Source organism: Chelonia mydas, chromosome 10, assembly GCF_015237465.2.
Source record: "Chelonia mydas isolate rCheMyd1 chromosome 10, rCheMyd1.pri.v2, whole genome shotgun sequence".
Lineage (NCBI taxonomy): Eukaryota > Metazoa > Chordata > Testudines > Cheloniidae > Chelonia > Chelonia mydas.
This window is the reverse complement of record NC_051250.2, coordinates 22,808,387-22,831,970: the sequence shown is the minus strand read 5'-3', so window position 1 is coordinate 22,831,970 and position 23,584 is coordinate 22,808,387. Positions and strand designations below refer to the sequence as shown.

At 41.2% G+C, this 23,584-nt stretch overlaps 1 protein-coding gene across 4 annotated transcripts in view; it reads right to left on the bottom strand.

Annotated features, from left to right (window-relative positions):
* The window catches only part of LOC102932729, a 152,358-nt gene that overhangs the window by 87,780 nt on the left and 40,994 nt on the right, over nt 1-23,584 (bottom strand). For all 4 annotated transcript variants that reach the window (XM_043523560.1, XM_043523559.1, XM_043523561.1 and 1 more), the window contains exons 11-21: nt 22,557-22,736; nt 19,595-19,747; nt 16,222-16,366; nt 11,859-12,017; nt 10,503-10,621; nt 9,053-9,334; nt 6,860-7,015; nt 6,147-6,331; nt 4,090-4,272; nt 688-779; nt 298-467 (exon numbers count right to left, since the gene is read on the bottom strand). In XM_043523560.1, the coding sequence (XP_043379495.1) occupies nt 298-467; nt 688-779; nt 4,090-4,272; nt 6,147-6,331; nt 6,860-7,015; nt 9,053-9,334; nt 10,503-10,621; nt 11,859-12,017; nt 16,222-16,366; nt 19,595-19,747; nt 22,557-22,736 (1,824 nt within the window). The remainder of the gene's footprint in view (nt 1-297; nt 468-687; nt 780-4,089; nt 4,273-6,146; nt 6,332-6,859; nt 7,016-9,052; nt 9,335-10,502; nt 10,622-11,858; nt 12,018-16,221; nt 16,367-19,594; nt 19,748-22,556; nt 22,737-23,584) is intronic.

Genomic DNA, 23,584 nt, shown 5'->3' with positions numbered 1-23,584 from the left:
AAGTAAGGAAGTCCTGGGTTCTCTTCCCAGCTCTATCAGTGTCTGACTGTGTGACCTTAGTCAAGTCACTTAACTTATCTGTTCTCTAATTGTTATAAAGGGACAAGAATAATTATCCACCACAAGTGTCAGATAGTAGTTTCCAAGTAACTTTTTTCTTTCTATGCCAACTGGATCCTCTAGCTGCTGGAAACTGGCTGGGCTGGAGCACGCAATGTGCTAAAACACATTTTTCACTCGAGTCAATGGAAATGAATATATCTACCAAACCAAAAATAATAGCTGGTGTAATTGTACCTGAGGAGTATAGTTATAGGCGGCTTCCATCAGGTACTGTTGCAAGCCTCTGTCTTGCTTCTTTAATGTCATAGCTGCTTTTGCTGGTCCAGAGAATGGGAAAGGCAAACCACTGGTTTTACCAGGGTAAGACATTTCAGAACACAACTGCCAGCCAAAAATCTTGGACACTGGTGAAACACAAGAGCATTGGGTTCAGTTAGAACAGCATTATGATTAAGCCAAGAGGACACACAGACTATCTGAGGAGAATTACTAAGGTGTAGATTATTCTGAAGTAAAGAGAAATTCACAATTGTGTCAAATGTGCTGTTTGTTATGATTCAGACCTCTATATATATTTGAGAGTGATTTAATTCTGTATGATAGATACAATATCCACAAGCCTACCTTCCTCACTAGTGCAGGACTTGGTTTCTATGTGATCTTGGAAACCTTCAATATTTTCCATCCCATCCATTGTTGTGAGGTAAAATTTGGAGCTATAACAAAGAAATGCAAATGGTCATTTAAAAATGATTTATTTAATCACTGCTACAAGTTTTTATACATAATTGCGCTGATTTGCCTTTCTTTCAGGTCTGTTTCATCCTCTCCTAGGTGGAAAAATATTATTAGAAAGGTGACGATCTACTGAGGTCTCTACATGTTTATATTCATTAGGAGTGCAAGTCTCTTCTTTGTGGAAGTCTTGCACAAAGCTTATGCATCACTTTAAGCCTTAATAGGGACTTCAGTGGTACATAGATGGGTCTCAGCACAGGGGTGAATTTGCCCCTGGGAGATGAAGAACAATCCTTACTCTCATCTTGATTCTAATCCTTACTCTTTAGAAGTAGAACAATTGTATAGGATCTGATTCTCCTGATTCACACCAATGCAACTCCATTGACTTCAGTGGAGTAACTCCTAATTAACACTGAAGAAAGTGAGCAGAGAATAAGGCCCGTAAGATTGTACAGAGGAGGCAGCTCCTATCTAGTGAAAAGGAGGGAGATAGTGTGTATAAAATAGTGAGGGATAAAAGCAAACCAGTCCAGAGAATTTAAAAGCAGCAAATTACAAAGAACTCTGTGCTAAATTGGGAGCTGCCAAGGACAGCAGTATTTCTTGCTTATAGTTGCTGGCAGGTGAAGGATGATGCCATGAATGGCTGCCATCCATTTGATCTCACTCCCTCTCCACACAGCCATACCCCCGTCCATAACACCAAACCCATGAAGGAGGGTGCTGTGAAGTTGGAAAGCGGGAGGACAGACGCTGCTGTTTAGACATAACTCCTCCCCCAACTAGTTCAGCCCAAGTTAGGGTAATTCCTGGCCCTCCATGCTTCTCTTCTCCCCCCGCAATTTAGAGTATGGCCTGGCCATCAACTATGTTCCAATCCTACATTTCTTGCAGGACTTCAGTGGGAGATAGGGTGTGCAAAGACTCCACCCTTGATAGGCATGAAAGGGTTAATAAAGTAGAAACAGAAATAATGTTGATTTAATATCATGGTAAAATAATTATTTAAGATTATTCTGAGATGAAAATGTTGGGTGTGGGGAGAGAGAGAAGTTGTGTGCATTTGGAATTGGATGGACATTGCAGTACACTGAATTAGTTGCCATAAGCCAAATACTTGTGCCATCAACAGATTTGCCTCCTGCCCCTGCAGTGTGAACTACAGCTTTCTAATTCTGCTTTGTGCTTTAGCTGAAAACTCATCAAAAGTAAATTAATGCTCTATCCCTTGACTTTTCCATGAGTATGAAAGCCCCTGAAGACAGAGTGCAAAACCAAGACATAGGTAAAAAAAAGTAACTATGCTGTAAATGTTTTATAAATCTGTTGTCTCGTCTAAGAGGCTGGAGCATGTGGTTTATAATATGTCAACACATCCAGCCATCTTGCTGGTCCAGAATTTTCCACTTGGACTTCTGTCAAATCTGAAAGTAAGAAGAAAAGAGAAAACTGCTGGAAATATACACGACAAAGCCTAGCACAAACAATTCATCAGTTTAACTTCTGGAAGCTGTTGAGACATGAAGCATCCTTTACCCAGCATTCAGTGATGTCAGCAGATACTCACCTGCTGGGTACGCCTCACGAAACATGGTATACCAAATGAGCCCAGTTATGTTGTTACATACTATCAATCTGCAGGAGTAAAGCCACGTTCTTGCTGCACTGGGACAATTCCCTGAAATATAGATTACTTGGATGCAAAAGCTCCAGAGAAGACAGAGCATTGCTAGTCAGTGCAAAACTGGGGAAAGGAGAGGAAATGTCTTTTGCAGTTCATTACTGTCATATCTCTAATTAAAACAATACTGTACAAAGAAGTGGTTGTGATATGATTATATCTCACTCTGATGATAGGATGTACACAGTTATAGTACGTATAGCAATATAATCATACAGTATAAGAGTAAAATTCTCCCATATGGGCATGCATTGTTAAACAGGAATTTCACATACTTACCCTGTTATCACATAGATTAATTGATGATGAAAGTGGCTGTATATGTTGCTAGACAGCCCTACTGCTTTGACCCCAGCCAGATCTGACTATTTCCCTGACTTTTGACATCAGTCTTGCATTTAAATACCACTTTGATGACCGTGCAATATGAGAATCTTCAGACTATCGAATTCTTCTTGTTATTTCAACTCTTGCCTTCCACGATGCCCTTGCACAGATAGGAACAATCCCATTGCATTCCTGGTAATATTTCTGTTTAGTTTGTCATATATCATATATTCCCACCCATCATTGCCTTCTTGCTGAAACACAGTATCATCATAGGCAAGACACTTCTTCTCATTGCTTCTGAGCTGACCCACAAATGCCTTCCTTTTACAAGCCGCAGATCAAAACCAGCTGCTTTTGCTAGTATAAGCTTAAATACATTTTCACCAAGTGGCCACTGCAGAACCATACAGAAGAACCAAAGGAAAATGCACTGTTCACATCTCATGATCCCAGCAGCCTCTAGAGCCCATGAACCTTTTCACCCACAAAGTTACACATTCTCACGAAGATCAAGGGGTACACCGATTCTCCTCTGTGGGCCAGTAAAACATACAAGAATCCTAATCACTTCCGAGACCAAGAGTCAAACCAGTTTCACTTTCCTGCCCGAGCAACTGTTAGCCTGTATTGAGAATCATAATGAAGAATCAAAAACCTTCTGTGTTTTCTGTCAGTCCTTACTCAGCAAAACCTCCACTAAAGCAATGGGAGTTTTGCCTGAGTAAGAATCAAGCAAAAATTGAATGAGGATATCGGGATTTGGCCCAGTGCTTTTTTTTCACTTTTACTAGCTCCCACTAGGCCTTCATAAACATCATATGAAAGATCTGAAGTGTGAATAGACCCAATAAGTGTCTATTTTCAAAATGGCAACTTTGTATGGGGCATAGCTACACCATACTGAGTCACCCTGTTCAGTTTAGTACCAAAGTACAGACACTATAGCTACAGGGAGAAAACTGAATTCAAATTTAAATTCCCACACTGTTAACAAACCTGCCAGCTAAGTTCAGATTTTAAAAGGTTATCATGGTTAGTGTTCTCTGGACATTGTGTAACCCACACACCTTCTGGGTATGGTGTTCTGTGCCATCTAGTGGCACCAAGACCACCTAGAGAGATAAAGTGAGTCTGCTCTACAGCCTTAGCTAATAGCCAGTTGGCTTTTAGCTCATGCAGTAGAGGCTCATGCACTAAGATCCTGAGGTCCCCGGTTCAATTCCACCCGATGACCGGGGTCTGTTGGTGTTACAGTTGCACTCATCTGTTCTTACCTGAAGTTGATTATCTCCATGGATTCTTCGGGAGTGTTCAAGAAAACTTTAAGTTCTTGGCCTTTTTTCACCTGGATTCCTCCATCAAGGCTGGTTGATGTCCTCAGTCCTGTTACCCAGTTCAAGCCAGCTCTTCCCAAATTCCCCACAATTCCCATTTGGGCAGAAATCTGGATAAAAGCACTGGCAAGAGATGCAAAGAAACAGTTCCCACTGAAAAGCACCTTCTTTATTTACCAACACCATAATCTAAGCCACAGGCTTCTTATCCTCTGTGGCACTATACATGTTTCATTGCTAACTTTAAAATTGGGGTGAACATTTTGTTTTTTAAAATAACTTTGAAATATTCAGACACACGTATCTTAATACAAGCCAAAGCAAAAGTCTGTTTGTTATAACAGAGGTGTATACAAGCTAAGGAATTTAGACCTGGATTCAAATCCAAACTCCACCAGAAGAGGCAAGGGAAGTGGTTGGATCCAGTGTTTTGATTCAGGCCCATCTCTATTTATATGTGACATAGCAAAGTTCAAGTAAATAATTGAAGAACACAGCTAAAAGTCTGACAGAGTCAGGTAAGCTAATACACGGCTAGATCCTCATCTGGTATAATCTGGAATATAGCCTATTGACACCAACTGGATATATTTGACCCATAATGCAATTTATTCTCATTTTATTTTATGGCGTGATGCTCATCAACATAGAGGAATAAGTGGGTATACATTTTTTAACCAGTAGCCTCAAAAGAAGGATGAAATACTTTGGTCTCCCGCACTGAATTTTTGGGGCAAGGATTTCTATCCATAGCTCAGAAAAACCTTTAAACCAACATCTCATCTTCAGGAACCTGCTTTGGAAAGTGGTATGGTTGCGGAAGGGAAACGTGAACGTGTAAGACAAACGCAGGAGGTGTGTAACTTATCTAACGGGATTCAAAACAAACCCTCCCTTCCAATATTTTTTTTAAACTGAGCTACCTGATTGGTCGGGACACAGCAAAAGCATATTTCCGCCTGAATGACTTTGATGGAATGGCCTCCTACAATTAAAAAGCACCCCGACCATACCCCATACCCCAAGTCCCGTTGGAGACAGAATCGTGGAGATCCCTATGAAAGCCAAGGCAGAATCAGCTGTATGATATGAAAAGCAACTCTTGAGATCACCCACCTGCAAACATTTGTAAACTTGACTGAGAGGTACTATAGGTGGGCTGGCTAAAAAAGCAGGGCTGGAGAAGCACAACAATAGAGAATTTAAAATTAAATGGACAGCATAAAAAACTGCTGCTTCCTGATAACAGGGCAACATATTGCACACTGCTGGTCGCTGAATATTCTACGTGGATTTCCGAATTGATTGCAGGGCACATCTGCATGGAACTTGTGCCTAAAGCACCACTACGTTCACCTCAATGTCGGAAGTGTGTGGAAGTAATAAATACATGGTACTTACTTCGCAGTTATATAGCACTTTCCACCCATGTGCCTTATAAAAGTGAGTCTGTATTATTAATCTCATTAAGGAACAAAGGGTACATCTCCATGGCAATAAAAAGACCTGTGGTACAGCCATGACTAGCCCGGCCAGCGGATGAGGGTTTGTGGCGCTCAGGCTGCGGGGCTAAAAATTGCAATACAGACATTCAGTCTCAGGCTGGAGCCTTGGCTCTGAAACCCCCAAAGAGGCTTTTAGTCCTGCCAGCCCGAGTCAATTGACCTGGGCTCTGAGACTCAGTGCCCCGGAGGGTTTATTGCACTGTAGACATTCGTAAAAAGGCAAAATGTCCTGAGGCAGAGTCAGAACCAAGGACTCCTGATTTCCATTGACATGTTCCAGACACTGACCATACTGCCTCTCTTCTATTACTGCAGCTCTTAAAGATGTTAACCAAGCTCTTCCAAAGGTTCCTACGATACATTTCATGATATTGGTATACAACCCACAGTCTGTACTGTAATCACAGCATGGTTCAAAGTAATTACAGTTTAACTACAATGTACTTGAATTATGAAGAATATCGGTTCCCTACTATATAAAGCATCTTTTACCTTAGCTTGAGATATCCATTTATGAAAAAATTTGATCGTTGTTTGAAATCCACATTCCCTTTGATTTTTACATTGGTTGCTGCTGAAGCATTTAAAGCCAGTCTAACTTGAAAGCCTGAAATTGATGGAAAGAGCAATTCTTCAGTAGCCAGACTCAGTCTTTTATTAAACTGGACCTCTTGCCCCTATGGCAGAATAATGAAACAAAATAAAATTGCTATGCATATCATAAAGTCAGCTGCAAGGATTTTTCCAGACTTTTGCTTGGGACAGAACCATCCACTGTATTTCTCATAACATTTCCCCTTCCATAGCAGGTCCTTTTCATTGAGCTGGATTTGGAAATTAATAAGAAACCAACACCAAAGCTTATCTTTGGCAAGGGCACAAATGCAGCTAGAGGAAGCCCTGTGAGTGTTTAAAAACTAGGTATTATTTTGCTCTGAAATAGGAACGTTTTTGGACAAGAACAGGGACAAGCATAATCAAGACATTAAACTAAATTTTGTTCACGATGACACAAACACATCCCGTTTTGTTACAACCCAGAGTAGATCCCATGTATTTCCCAGTCTTAAAGGTTTCTAAAAAAAATATTCTGATTTGGTTCAATTAAAACAAATAATAATCCCTGTTCTTCAACCTCTTACATATCAGTTCAAAACTAGTTTCTCCAAGCACCCACTTTCAAACAGCAAAATGGTTCCTTTTACCTTTAGAAGCTTGACAGCCAGCTCCGCCAGGTTCAGGGAATAATGTTTCACTTGCTTCTTTATATCCTCACAGTCCAAAAAGCTGAGTTCATTTCCAAAAATCTTGATGCTCAGTTCGCATTTCAGCTCCTTCTTTTTCCCCATCCTTTCAGTAAACTGACAGAGTGGTACAGAGTTATTTAGGAGCAGGGGCTATTTACACAAAATACCATTCAACCTCACAGCAAACTCATCGCCAGTGCAGTTCAGATTATTAGCAGAGGGGATGGTGGGGCATTTGAACCCACGCAAATATGACAAGACCACATGAGCCCCTGGTTATTAGGCCTGCTGTGTCCTGTCCAGCATTCCACACACCAAGGATCAGCTACTTTCAGCCAGGAGCGGAAGTGATAGCTGCTCCCAACTGATCATACTCAAGATGGGTGAGTGATGGGGCTCCTGAAATGCTGAACACTCCTGTGCCAGCCACAACAGTGCTACAAACCAGAGACAGATATGGCTTTGGGGAAACAAAACCACTGACCTCCCTGGAATAATCATGGGCGTCAGGTTTGTATAATTTTTGGTGGTGCCCAGAATGGGTCCAAGCAGAGCCATCCCGTCCATAGGATGGATCGGGCTAACCGCCCTGGGCCCAGCACTTTGGGGGGCCCCACGCTTCAGGGGAATGTGGGTCCAGGGTGGCCTGGGGAGTTAACGGGAGGCCTGGTGCTGGCAGCAGCAGCTGGTGACCTGGCCCCATCCCGCCCTGCTCCACTCTGCCCCACCAGCTCCCGGTGTTGCTCGGGGGAGGGGGCAGAAGCTGGGAGCCCTCACTGCAGTCCTACTGGGTAGCAGGAAGAAGGTGCTTGCTAGGACCTGTGACACCCTGGCAGTGCAAGATAAAGCCTATCATGCAAACATTCACAGACATGCTTAACTTTGAGTGTGGGAGCAGTCCTCTATTAATTTCAATGGGACTTCTTAGGAGTTTGATGTATAGCACTTGCAAAAGTATATGCAAGATTGGGATCAGAATTTGTATATAAAATAAACACATTAAACAATGATTATAAAAATAAAAAGCTGAACCGACAAATTTTAACAATTTAAACATTTGTTTGGCCTCTGTTTCCAGAATAACCATGAACGGATTTTGCCTCTCTCAGATGTATTTGTTATTTGAACTTATTAGACAACATTGCTTGCTATTAGAAAATTGGCTTGTGTTGGGTAGTTGTGATCGGTCAATTGACCTGGGCTCTGAGACTCAAATAAGTCACACTGTACTGTTTCTCTCCTCTGATTAGATTAAAATAACGTGATTTTGCTGGGTAAATTCATAAAAGAAAATTTAAAATTCTCCTTCCCTGAGTATTCACATAAGCCGAAAAGCTGCTTTCTGAGACCACATATGCTAGTGAAAGTTGATTACAAGAATGTCCATGGAAAGAGGCACAAATACAGCCAAAGAAAATCCAAGCACAAATATTGTCAAATTTAGTGCTCAGAGAAATTTGTTTCCATTATCTGCTCAGCTCTAACATCAATCATATGCAGGCTCCTATAAACTACAGCTGTCTCTTAGTTTCCAATAGGAAAAAAAAGATGGTAAATATATTGTACTCCAAAAAGACCAGCTTTCTGAGCAATTGGGGTAATTTATCAGACTAGAGCTCAGCTGTTGCAGCCAGTCCCCATCACATCCCAGTCAGTTCTGCCCAGAGCATGGGTTGCTCCAAACTCTAATCTTCATTTCATTGGTCGCTGCACAATGGAATTCCATTGCAGCTCACAGCACACACAGCTGAATAAGAAATAAGCAACAACAGTGCACCAAGGCAGAAGCTCAACATTAAGGGCTTGCTTGTGTTCCTCTTGAAATCTATGGACCAAAAAAAAAAGGACAGACAGACATCAATAGGAACAAGATTAAGCCTCCAAGTATGGAGAGAAAGCCCAAAGTATTTGGTGACATATACCATTGTCTGGGAACCAATGTTCTAAGTTAATATAGCTTCTGCAAAACAGGGCATGATTCACCACATCCTTGATTCTTGCACAGTCATTAAAACCTGTGTAAAACACTGCCACATCAAAAGGACAGTATCCTACATCCTTTTCATACAGGAGTTCTAGGCAATTCTAGATCAGACCCAGAGACTACTTTAGAGCTTCAAAGTCTTTACCAGGTTATGTATATTTAGTTACCTTTTTCACTAACTCACTCATCTTATTGTACTTTCCATCTGGACAGCTCTGCTTTGCTTTTCTTAACTTGGGCTTTGCCCCTTTGGTCACCAGACGATCTCCACGGCTGTCTCTCTTTGAAGTCAGCTTCTTTTGTTTGGGTTTTCCAGCTGCCTCTACTGGATTTTCCGACTTGGAGTTTCTTTCATCAGTATTTGTAAATAAGTATTCACTAAAAGTAGCAGAGTGTTGGCCAACCATCTTCTGCATGAGATCCTCCGCATTCTCTAACCATACGTTAAACTAGAAGAGAATATATTTAGAAGACCACACATAGCTGGGCATAACCAGGTCCATACTCAGCAAATAGAAATTTAACTACCAGAATGGCTCTGGACTGGCAAAATGTAGGCCTCTATAGCAACAATGAATTAGCCATACCAGGCCAAACTGTTAGTCCATTGAGTCCACTACCCTGCCTCAGGCAGGGGCCAATACTGGATGCCTCACTAATAACTTCCATACCGCAACTATAGCCAACCATGTGATGCTCTATATTGGGGAAACATTTCTTTCTTAATCTGGCAGCAATCCATTTGCACCCTGAAGCATGTATTCTGGCTACACCTAGTTGAGCATGTTACAAATAATATTGCTTGTAACATTACACACCTCTTTTTTCTGTGCTACACAGAAACTTCAAGTGTGGTTCTGTTCAGAAAGCTGACTCACACAGCATTATGAGAGTCAGTATCCAATTGGTGCATATTTCATGTAAAAAGATTTTTTTTCTAACTGCTGGCCTTGCAAATGGCAATCTCGGGTCAGAAAATTAAGCTGAATTCTTTCCCTCATGGGCATCTTCATCTGCAATAAAGATTCTGGAGGCCGAACTGTGCCTTCAGTTCCAGCTGTGCAATTCCGGGTATAACTGAGGGCACAATGACAATGAGGTTGCATATGGGTCACCATTTTGTACAGACCACAACCAAGCGTTGTCAGCAGGGATTGAACCCTGGGCCTTCAGCAACAAAAAGCACTCTTGAACTAATGGAGTAACTCTGTTGGGTTGCATCCAGCTCCCACTGAAACCAATGAAAAGATTCCTAATTACTTCAGTAGGAGCTGGATTGGGTTTTAGCTGGCAGCCGTACTAGACTTTATCTCCAATGTGGATAAGACACTAGTGGAGGATATAAGCTGCTTGGCTAGTCTGCTACGTTAACACAGTAGAGAGAGTTTCAATTTGAACACAAATCTGCCTGTTAATTGAAGTGTTGAAAGGGCTGATTTGTGTCCAAACTTTCATAAACTCACCAGATGAATCTCATATAATAATCATTAATCTCAGGGAAAAATATACAACTTGATGAAGAAATCGTAACTGGAAACTATACCCAGAAACTATAAAGCACTTAGTTCTATTTCAATACACTAGGCATCCCATGAAGAGGGAAAAAACAGAATTTACCTCCAGTAGATTTATAGCCCGCCCTAGGGTATGTATAGTCAAGTTTGTCATTGTTGATCGTGGGATGAAAGATGCAGGAGAAAAGACTAGTGCAGCCTCCACATTAGCACCTGCAGTTGCTGCAATATAAAATATCAAACATCGGGTCATTTTAAGATCAAATATTGTCATTTACTTTTCAAGTTCCAGCCTTTCTCTGGGAAATGGCAGTTTTGTCCTTTATGGAGAAGAAGAAAACATTCAGCCAAGAGATGAATCCATTTGTTAACCTTTTAACATAGCAAAAACTCAATGGACACCACTGTATGCACAAATCCTAGCTCACCCACAGGAAGAAGCATGTATGGTATATGTCTTACATATAACTAAAGAGAAAGAGTTTTATAGTACATGAGCAAAAATACTAATCAGACTTTGCTTCTGAAAAACTAAAACAAAAAACAGATGTGCAGAAAAAAAACCAAAGAAAAAACAAAAAGAATTTGCCTTAATCTCTTCTCACATCAGTGTAAATCCAGCAAAGTCAACATAGGTGCTTCAAAATAAAAACAATGCAAGTGACAGGAGAAGCAAGCTCCAAGTATTTCAGAGAGAGTTCTGTTTAGTGGTATATTTGGTGCCTAGTGGTATTGGGCTTTCTACTAATATGTAGAAAGACATGAGTTCAGAGGTGAACTCAGGGAAGCTGCTCTCCACATCAGTTTATAATATGGAGGAAGCTCAGTTGCTAATCATATCTCCTTAGTGTCCATGATTGCACTAGCCTAAACACCACTCTTGTTGCTGCTCTGGAGGTCCATGCCCCTGTGAAAGAGATTGTTGTAGGGTCAAAGGAATGACTGGAAAGTACAAAACAAAGTCTATTGGATTTGATTTTCCTTTCACTCACACCTGTTGTACACCGTCACATTCAATGAAAAAAGAAAAGGAGTACTTGTGGCACCTTAGAGACTAACCAGTTTATTTGAGCATGAGCTTTCGTGAGCTACAGCTCACTTCATCGGATGCATAGCATATCGTGGAAACTGCAGAAGATGAAGTGAGCTGTAGCTCACGAAAGTTCATGCTCAAATAAACTGGTTAGTCTCTAAGGTGCCACAAGTACTCCTTTTCTTTTTACGAATACAGACTAACACGGCTGTTACTCTGAAACCTGACATTCAATGAAGTGACTACTGATTTGCACCAAGAGAAGAGAGAGCAGAATCAAGCCCCACGTTTGCATATCTGTGTTCTATTCAGTCACAAAAATTAAAATATTCTGTGAGAAAGCGAGGAATAAAGAAACAAGAAAGCCACACAGGGATTTAAAGCACTCATATGCGGCACAGGGTCCAATTTTAAAGCGCAACATACCTGAATGGAAAGTGACATCTGAATAAGAGGAATATTTCCATATCTCCCAGTCAAACTCTCTGCTAAGAATGTCGTCAGGAAGAGAATCTCTAAGATGTTGCTTCAGTGGATCATCTGTCTCCAGGAGCTGAGAGAGGTGACTCCAAACAAAAGAACCCACTTAAATTAGACAAAGAAAGAGGCTTGTCAATCACAGAAGAGGGTTTTTTATTTTTTAAATGAACTAAGATACAGTACCAGATTCTTCACTTATTTACATCTGTGCAAATCCAGAGTCACTGCCCCAGCTGCACTGGGGTTAACTCCAGAAATCGAAGTCTAGCCCACTAGCTAATCTCATCACTGGCAATGTTTTTTAAAACACCCAGTTTTAATGGATCCTAGTAAAAGCCAGAGTTTGTTCTATGTTTCAGTGATGGTATTTACACACTTTCCAATTGCTGTAGTTAACTAACTAGTATTTAAAGATAACCAGCCTCACTATTTGCAGTATTCAATGTTGTTGTTTTTTTAAATAATAATAAGTACAGAATAGCACAAGGAAATGCACTGGATTGGAGGTAAAATGGACATGCTGCTCAGTACCAACAGTGTAGGTCCAATGATTTTGAATTATTCTGGATTTACATTAGTGTAACAGAGCAGAATCTGGCTCTCTGACACCAAATAAACCCATAATGAAGAGGTCACTCTGTTATGTAATTACATTAAAAACTATATTAAAACAGCATTAAGGCTGCCCATGCAAACTTAATTCAGCCCCCTTGTAAGTATGCGTTATGATCGGTTTTCCCCAACATCACATAGGAAGTCTATGGAAAAAATCTGGACTGGAACCTTGCTCTCCTGTGTTTCAACCCAGTGCCTTAAACACAAGAGAATGGTCTCTTCTTGGAACCTGCTGCTCCATTTTACTGTCCACCTCTTTACTGACTTACATAAAAATCTTGTACAACAAATAGTCATATAATTAAAGACTGCATATGCAGAAGGGGGTTGAAATAAGATTGCATGGGCAACCCAACACAGGCATTTCCTAAATTGTGAGTGCCTGGGCTTTGCAACCCTAACATTCTTTTAATGAAGTTTTTGGCATGTAATTTCTTAAGTTGTTTTTAAAAAGCAAACTTTAAAAAAATTATATCGTGTGGACTTATACTGACCCCTTACATGGGTCTTCAGCAGAGTCAGAACCCGCAGCTTTTAAATCTATAGCACAAAGCTCAATTACTTAAGCTACAAGTTACTGGCAGCAGTAGTAGGCTTTTATCTTCCAGGTGGATCACCTGCTACATCGCACATACTTTGCCAGTGGCTTACACAAATGTTTGATAGAAAACAAGGGAATTTGGGGAATCAGGAATCTTGTGTTCTATCCTGGTTCTAAAGTACAGTCTATTTGCTACAGACAGCATAGCCAAGCATATAAATTAGGCACATTTATTGTGGAAGGCAATTCCTGCTGCTGCTGCATTCTTCCTCACACCCAGAGCTCTAGCGCCGTGCATGGGAGCACACTCCCAATATGTGAGAGAACTCTGAGCATGTGTCTACAGTGCAATTGAAAACCCACAGCTGGCCCGTGCCAGCTGACTCAGACTAGCAGGGTTCAGGATGTTTAACTGCAGTGTAAACTTCTGGGCTTGGGGACCCTCCCATCTCACAGGGTCCTAGAGCCCAGACTCCAGCCTAAGCACAGAAGTGTACACTGCAATTAAATAGCCCTGCAGCCTGAGCTACGTGAGTCCGAGTCAGCTGGCATGGGCCAGCCACGAGTGTCTAATTGCAGGGTAGACATACCTGGAGAGTCTGGACAGTATGCTTAGTGCAGATGGAATGTACAGAGATTTTTAACTCCAAGCCTCTAACAAGCTCTACTAAGCATGTGCAAATGGTGATTTTTCAAAATCTTAAAACTTGACCAAAACTGGAAGTATTTTCCTGGGGACAGCAGGAGGTCTCTTTGTCCATTGGCACCTCCCCCTTGCCAAATTTCAAGTCCCTACTTCAAAGAATGGAGGCACTAGAATGCCTCAAAAATTATTTGAAAAAAATAACATTGGCCACATGATCAATTATTCCCTCACATTCTCGGAAATGGCAGATCCATTTTGGTGAAACTTAAAAAAAAAAAGTCTGGCTGGGCCGGAGAGCAAGCACAGAAAATTCTGGAGTAAATGATTAAAGTCAGGCGAAGTTATAAGCAATTGAAAACAGAGATTTACAATGGAAAGTATTAGGCAACCTTAAATACAGACATCACTACCAGCTTCACTTACAATACCACCTAAATAAACTCATGTGATGAGTACTTTTCTTAAGGGTTAGACTTGCACATTTTTGGAACGCAGTTCTCTTAACAGGAGACTGCCAACTGCTTGCTGCACTGGCTGCAGAGATGAGTTCCCATGCTCCAGCTTCACATGTAGAGCTGCAGAATTTATATGACTGTTGGGGGTAGGGGGGGTTGTAATGCAGCTTGATTTTTCATGCGTTTTTATTCTGAGCAAGGATCCTGAAAACCAATGTGTGCTCTATGCCCTGAAAGGCATCAATTACCCATGAATCTATTATAGGACTAGTGTAAATTCCACATGCTCAGAAGCCCAACAGAAAAATCAAGACAGTTTCTAGATTTTAGGGTTATTGCCTTCAATCATTGGAGCAACCGGACAACAATTTTCGATTTCTGTGCAGATCGGGCTCATAAATCAAAACTAATACAGATTTTTGTCTTTTCCACACTAGGTTACAGAGAAGAGGGTCATTATCTGTGCTGATTAGGGTGACCAGATGTCCCGATTTTATAGGGACAGTCTCGATTTTGGATCTTTTTCTTATGTAGGCTCTTATTACCCTCCACCCCCTGTCCCGATTTTTCACACTTGCTGTCTGGTCACCCTAGTGCTGATTCTGGACAGGGTTAAAAATACTGGATCAAATTAAAATTCTTCCTTTTTGATTATGGTGAAGTTGTTTATAGAAAATCCCTCCTTCATCCCAAATCCTGGATCATCTTAAATGTGTGTTGCTTTTGTATAGGAAGCTGGTGAGATTCTTCTATGACTTCTGGGTTACACTTCTATGTAACCCAGATGCTTATCATTTTCACACTGGCTGAAATGGCTTCTCCGCTGGAAAATCTACCACGTAAACAAAAGCAGGTTTTAAACCAAGCACAATGGATTTTCTATGCAGCGTCAGTTTTCAGTGCAGCATCTAATATCAGCAGTCTGACTCAGGTCAGGTGGCAATCAGTCATGGGTTGGGCTGGAATTACGGAAATAGGCAGTACAAAGTAAAGACAAAGACTGCAATTCTGTTGCCTAGAAACTACGCATCTGGGCATATTCCAAATAGGTAAGACAGTCAGAGAGATGTTTTTAAACAACATCCCTTTTAATCCAGCATGTTCCCCTTCCCACACTTTTCTTCTTCTCTGGATTATTAATGTTTTGTTGTTGCTGTTGTTTGCCACCAGTTGTTTGCCAAAGTTGTCAAACTTTAGTCTCCAGAGCACTTCCAGGTGGTCTGAGGAGATGCTTCTGTCATAACAATGAAGCATCTCTCAGTAAGTCTGGCTGCTATTTGCAGACGAGTCCAAAACACTTAAGCTTCCCAATGAATGTATGATCAACTAAATTAAAATTAATACACTCCTCTCTGTACCCTTCAGAACTGTGTTTGTCTTTGGTGTAAATTCAACCATGATTAAATCTACAGATGACACCAAAACTGATGGACAACAAATGCAAAGGAGGACACCGCTAGACAGCACAGTGTCCTGGAGAGAGAAGTGAAGCTGTAGGCAATAAGAGGGGATTCAATATTAATAAGCGTGTAGTACTATACCCAGTGAACAGCTAATATAAAATGGGGAGACTGGGAACATTTTAAAGGGGCATTGTGAAATATTTTGTAAACCGCTTTTATAATACCTATTACCTGAAATAATTTTCAGAAGCTTAGAAATGTGTTTATTTTTCTGCTACTTTTCTCCTTCTCCATTCAGCAAACTTTATAATTAGCCATTTGTGTTTGTAATGTAATAAAATTCAGCATGGCCTCTTGTTCCTCTCTCAGGCTCCTTGATGATGTCAGTATGTGTTCATTAAATGCTGCCAGCCGGGGGAGATGACACTTGATTTTCTTTTTTTGATTTTCAATTTGTGCACCACACCGAATTGTTGACAATTAAAAAAAAAAAATTAAACACCCAAATTCTAACAGTTTTAAAGTAGGTAACATGTGGAGCTCAAGCAGGTTGGTACCTCACGCACCTCTCATAGGAATCAAATCAAAAATCAAGTCTAGAAAATAACATATTTAGGTATTTTTAACATTTCAGTAGCTGTCTGCTGACCTTGGCTAGATGTCTCCTCCTGCAAAGTCTGTTGTACTTGGTTAAACAGCTCTTCACTTGGACATTTCATTGCTATATAATATGAAGCAATTCTTATTTCCACATCATCATCGACTGCTTGATATAGCCGGACTAATACAGTACGCTTTAAAAAAAAAGATTAAGGTACTTACTTCCCTAAAAGAGTTGAGGTGCATTAATTTCTAGGTATAAGCGGCTAGCCATTGCAATAAGCATTATGAGGAAAGTAAGTTGTTTTATACAACATCAACACACACACATATATGTACAGCACAGCATCCTGTTCACAAAGTCCCAGGATGCTATACTATTACACAGATTGGGATGGATCCATTGAGCATAGGGGAGCATTAGCATTAACATTACTGAGTTCAGGACTTGACCCCAATACAATAATCATTAATACAGTTTCAAGTACAGAATTTACTAGTCCAGGACCAAATCCTCGGTTCCTTATTCAGAGCCTGATCCTGCTAAAACTTCTGTGTCTGAGTAACTTTTCTTCACGTGAGCAGGTCTCCTTCCCTATCTTACAGGAGGAATGAAGTCATTTTGTCCACCCAATGTTTAGTTCATACAATGTCATTTATTCTTTTCTACTTAATGGTGCTCCTCGTGACAACTGGTTTTTGCCAATGAGAATATAGCAATGAGTGGTATAACCATATAACCCAGTTATACCCTTAAACTGGGCACAAAATTTCGGGAGATTTCAATGAGTGCTCTGTATTTGTCACAATGACAGGATCAAGCAGAGGGATTGTCTCCACTGGCACTTTACAGCACTGCAACTTTCTCACTCAGGGATGTGAAAAAACAACCCCCTGAGCGCTGCTAGTTTCAGGGCAGCAAAGTTCCAGTGTAGACAGTGCATCAGTGCTGGGAGCCACGCTCCCAGCTCTGGTAGCTACGCCCCTCATGGAGGTGGTTTTTTTAGAGCGCTGGGAGCTCTCCCAGCGCTGTGCTGTGACTACACAAGCCACGTTAAAGCACTGCCACGGCAGCACTGTAACGTTGCTAGTGAAGACGTGCCCTAAGTGTGTCAGCATCGGAAGTAAATCAGTTAAACAAATGAGGAGGAAATGCTTTGTCTTTCTTAGTATACTTCAGAGTGTGAGTCCCCTCAAGCGTGGGAGGAAATTCCTGGTCTGTCTAGCAAGACATGCTATAGGATAGTCTTGCTTCAGTAAGGCCTGCTGGGTATGGCTTTATATTTTCCTGTGTGTACCAAATGCTGTGTCAACCATTTACTTCTCTCTAGCCAGTTAAGAATGGGAATGTCTCAGTTGTAACTAGGCTTATCCATTGCATAAAGCTTCCAATACTTCACATTGCACAAAAGGAGGTTGGGGAGGAGGAGGAGGAGGAGGTTATAACAAAAACCAAAAAGCACATGAGCCTCTCTGGGGCTTCACCAAGGCAAGGTAAGCCAGGCAGCTCAAGTTACCACCTTTTATCAATTCACCAACAGTTACCACAGTGGAATGCTGAAGTTATCTAAAAAACCGACTTCTATAAATTCGACCTAATTTTGTAGTGTAGACATACCCTAAGCATAGTGCTACAGTGATACCTGCAATGTTACAATGTGGTAATTATATTGCACTTTCATTATGTTAAAAGGGACCTTTTGCCTGCGAAAAGATCACATTTGTCAAGATAAACACTGTAATGCTTTTCTTGCTTCTCCAACAAGAACACAATCCTTCCCAACCTCCCCTGCAGCGGAAAGAGTTCTGCTGGGAGATGCTTTTATACTCAGTTCTTATTTGTTTGCACACTCCAGAATTATTTCACACAGGGGCACCATTGTAGACTGGGGGAGGGGGCAACTTTAACCATGATTCCAAGGGCTACTTAGGCACCTGAAAACTCTAGGCTTTGTTTTTTTCCAGATAATAGCTTAGAAATTAGCTGATAGGGCTCTGTATCTAATTCCTATATATAAAAAAAGAGGATTAAATAAATATTAGACCCACTCAGCTCTAATACTAACATGTTCTCATATCATGTATCAAGTCACTTAAGGGACACTGGTTAGGTTTTAAATTTTAATGTATATTTTTTATTACTAACTCTTGAATACAACAATTGTAGAAAAATCTAGATTACTTTCTAACACTTTTTTGCAGTTCATCAAGCCTGGAATAGATCATTTCACTTTGGAAACATCCTACGAGGGCAAGACTGCACCTGCCTGGGGCTCTAGAGGTGTTAAATGTTCAGTTAAAATGTAAAATTACACAGCAGCCACTGCTGTACAACCCAGCATGGGTAGAACCTGCAACCCCTTGGGAATTAAGTGATCTCCTTTCATCTGACTCTCATTCTCCATCCTTCCTGACCTCTGTGCTGCTCTACATGCTGTCAACCACAACATCCATCCCAACCTTCTGGGATCATTTGCTGGAGTCTCAGAGAACTGGTCGCCTTGGTTTTGCTCCCATCTATCAGAGTCCTCTTTTTTTGCAGCATGCAGCGGAGAGAGAGGCTGGTCTCGTCTGCTGGATAGGGAGGTAGCCCTGAAAGACCTAGGTTCTACTCCCCCCCACGGACTTCCTGTCTGACCTCAGTGCTTTAAGGACAGAATTTCAAAAGCTTTTAGGCACCCAAAGACGCAGCTAGATATCTAGTGGGGTTTACAAAGCACCAACCTTCTAAATGCATTTGAAAATCTCACTAGGTGCCTAAATACCTTTGAAAATCTGGCTCTTAGTCTGTGTGTGCCTCAGTGCCCCATCTGTACAATGGGGATAACAGCACCGCTCTATCTCACCAAGGGGCTGAGAGGAGAAATAGGTTAGACATTGTGAGGCACAGCCTCAGATACTATGGTGATGGGGCCACATAGAGTGGGAACTTCGCTATACACTACTAGCTCTTCCCTGGGTTTGACCCCTTCTTTTCACCTATGTCCCCGAATCTTTTCTGAATGTAACCTTGGCTCAGTGCTTTGCTATATTTTTTCTGAGTCCCCTGTGTTCTCTCTAAAACAACCCCTCCCCTCTCTCCATGGAGGGATTCCCTTTTACAGGCTAAACTTCCATATCCTTAATTTGGATATTCCATATCCACCAGCCCTTTCTTATCTTAATCACCCTGCCTCTGTTTGTAAACAAAATACTGACTCCCTGCCCCAGGGACACCTCTCCTCTGCAGAACTTACACTTTCACACTAACGCTGTGCTGCAGTTAAGAGCTACACCTGGGAGCTTGCACATCTGTATGAAACTCGGGACCGGGGAGAGGCTCCCACCCTCCCCTGCCCCCCCTAATTGGCGTCCCTGATTTCACACAGTACCGATTCCAATACAGCACCAGTAAACCATCAACCACTGAACATATCACTTACATTGGCAGCACAGGGAATGCGTCTGAAGGCCTGTATAGCAGCCAGGCGGATTTCAGTAGGGTTGCTTCTCAGGGATGCACAAGAACTCAGGACAGGTGTTAGAGATGTTGCTGCCAGCCCTGCATTTCCAATTGCTTTTAACACTAGCTGCAGCTGAAAATACAAAGCAACGTAAAATGGGAAACTGACATCAGGGTTGCTAAAAACATCCCATCACCTGCACAAGATATTTTATTACTTTTATATTATCACATTTTCTTTCAAAATATTCTGCCTAAAACAGATCTCTGCTCACCACTTTATTGCCGCATGGGGAACTCTCAATAATGAACCACAAACATGAGCAGATCTGTAGAATGAACTGCGGAGAAAAACGGCTTGGACACAGGATGCAAAGGTATCATTTCAGACACTTCTGAATCATTGCTGTGTTCTTCTTGCAAAATTTCAGAACAGCGAATACTGAGAGTGTCCTTGGAGACTGCCTGGAATCAATTGTTTAGATCGGAGAAGGTGATAGCAGAATATCTGCCTATCTGCCAGAGGATCAGGCCGGGTCACAACTCAAAAGATTTGCAGGCATAGATATGTCAGTTCGGCGTGTAAAAAATTTGCACCCCTAAGTGACGCTGTGCCAGCAAAAGCTGATGCAGTTACACTGGCAAAAGAGTCCATATGCTTATATCGCTTATTTCATTCAGGGAACTAGTATAAAGTACAACTCCACTAAAAGGGGTTACCACTATAGTTCTACTGGCAAACGCTTCCTGGCGTAGACAAGCCTGTACATACCCAGAGTTTGCTCTTCTATAAACAATATAACACCTTTTAAATGAAATTTGGTTTGGAACGGTGACGCTGCAAAAGTATCCAAAAGATACCGTGCACATTAATTTCAGCGTGAAGGCACAGATAATTAAACAAGTGGGGGACGGGGACGATTTTCAAACATATGAAAGCTACGTCTCAGTTTGATTATCTATAGATCAAAATGCTGCAGGGTAAAATGCTTAGTGGTAAAGGTTTGGGGTTCCGAATGCCATGGTTGATTAAGTCATTTACCACAATGTTACCATCGTCATGTCCTATACTAAGCATAGAGGAAAGTGGAGGAATTTCAGAAACCAATGGACGCAGTAACTGTTGGAAAATGACAACTTTTCAATAGCAAGCTCTATCCCTAGACTCCCTATACCCATAAGTTCAATTCCTCGTAGGCTGTCCCTCCTTGCATTGTTTGTAGAAACACACACCGGTTTAGTTCAGGAGTAATTGCAGAGTTAAAATGTGTAAGCAACTGCTGTAACTGTGTGAGCTAAAGGAGACTCAGACCCTATTTAGTGTAGGTGGTTTATGATGCGGCTTGAGATTCTTTCGATCGTGCATGGATATTAGTAGTATAAGCCAAAAATATCCTCTCCCCCTCACCCATTGTACCATATAGTTGCTCAGCTGGTGCCTGGCCTGCCCCTCTTGAGGCGGCTGCATTTCAATGGGTCTCAAAAATCAAGCCACTTTTATTTAGGTGCCTTGCTTTGTGTTTGAACATCTTGGCCGGATCCTGTACAGTCCTTTGGGATGCTTCAAGGCTGCAAATGTAAATTATTATTTTCATGAGAAGCTCATGCATGGAACATCAAGGAAAAAGCCCTTCCATTATTTGTATGGCCTTTTAAAAGAAACCCAGCTTTAGTCAGAAATGCATGTGGAAGAGATTAAGAGAAGTCTGGCTTACTCTCAGGAAATAGTTCCTAATGGTGAGAGCTATTAGACTGTGGAATAGTCCCCCAAGGGAAATGGTGGAAGCCCTATTGCCTGAGTTATTTAAAACCAGACTAGGCACAGCACTAAAAGATACACAGTAGGGAGCAATTCTGCCCCTCCCTAGGAAAATGGACTCTACAACCTCATACAACAGATCTTTCCTGTCTGTCTTTCCATCTTCCTTCTACAATTCTATTGCCCGCAGGGGCAGTCAAAAAAGTTCAGGAATGGAATTTTTATCTTAAAAGCTCAATTGAAATTCCCATTACATAAAACCTGGTGTTTCAATAACTGCTGTAAACAGAACTGAGAGTGAACAGATTGCTCAGATAATATGAAAAAAATAACTAAAACCAAGTGTGCTTTGCACATTGGGACCTTAAATTCTAGAAGGTGCAAAATACCTCGGCTAGCATAGCAGTTGGGGTCCTGCTACACTTACTATCTAGTACACTGTCACTGTGGTCTCTAAGTGTGAAAAAGGAGCCATCTGCTTAGGAGGATGGTGAAACAGAAGGAAGATATTTCTTTAAAGGTGAAGTGCAGTTAAAATGAAGAATCCAGAAATATGGGCTGAATTGCTCCCAATCCAACAGAGAAATCACACACAATCAACTAACACAATATCATTTCTCCTTTCCTTGGCAGGTCCTTCAACATCATGCCAGTCAACTCCAGTCATGCTGTGACTCCCCAGAGTGCATCATCCGATGATGTCACAGCTACCACTAACTGCATGAAACCAGTCAAAAAGAAGGGGCAGGTAAATTATTTCTCGTGTGTTATCTGTAGTTTTTAAAAGGTTTTTCATTTTATATCCAACAGCTTTTAAAATAATACATTACAAATAAAATTTTAAAATCTGTAGAAAGGATAAAAAAAGATCCAACACTCATGTGCCTTTTTAGACAATTTTCTAAAATGTTTTGTTGTCTGAATACCCAAGAATGTCCATGAGGGCAACTCTTTTCTGGCCATCAAGCCTCTTTTGGCCATATGTACTACCAAAGAATATAGCTGAAATGAGTAAAAGAACATGTGCTTGTGGATTCAAAGGTATCCATATTCTCACTCCATTGCATGTCATTTTCATCATACAGGTTCTTATTTTGATAATGTCTAAAGGGAGAAAAAGGGAGGGATGGCTGTTTGAAACTTGTCTTCAGGGTTACTCCACTCTTGTTTAACTCACTGTTACCTGGCTGAGTCCTGATTCTTGCAAGGTGCAGTTTCCTCCCAAGTATCCTTCCAGAATACTTGTCACCATCTGTATTGCAGGCAGAAGATCACAGGCGCTGTTAGCTGAACAGAAGTGATGCACCAAAGCAGTTATTCCTAAGAAGACACTCCGACTTGCTCCTGGTGACTGCAGCAAAGGCTGTAAAGCAAGAGAAGAATGACAGGCTGCTTAAAAACTGTGAGCGTCCTATTTATTATAATACCCTGAGCACTCTGACGGCATGTACATCTTCACAGAGATTTACAAGCATTAATTAATTCATCCTTATACACTCTTCTGAAGCCACTGAAAATAGCCCCCACTTTCAAATACTGACTATTGTGTCTTTGAAAGGTTTTCATATAAAGCATGCTGGGGAGACTCAGCGGAAAACCCCAGATGATATGGAGAAAAATCTACCACTCTCATATGTTTAAGTGAAGACTGAATTAGTATGATCCGGGAGAGGACTCAAGGCCATTCTACCAAGTGAAATGCATCCCAAGACACTCCCAGTGCTTAGAACACTCACATTGTTTATGTTGTAAAATATACTGCCTGTCCCCATAGCAATGGGCTCTCCAAGTCAAGATGAAGCTGCAGCAAATAGAAACTTTTGATGCAAAGGTGCTGTACAGTGCGTGGAGGAGATTAATACAAGTGGCCATTGTCCAGCACTCTCAAGAGGGGAGTGCTTTAAATTAAGGATACCAGCGCAGTGAGCATGTAATTTAGGTTGGCTATAACATTATCACCTACACTTTTATTGAGGTGTAGCAATAGTGCAGTATTCCATAATGAGTCACATTTTATATTAAGGTTCCTCTGATAAATAGCTTATAAAAGACAATAAATGACTATAACAATTTATTAACCATTTATTAGTTCGTTATTATGTCCGACAGCTTGTTTATAACCACCAGCACCTACCACAATGGGGTTCTGGTCTCGGACTTGGTGCTAGAATAATAAAAATAATAAAGAAACAAATAACCTAAAACACATGT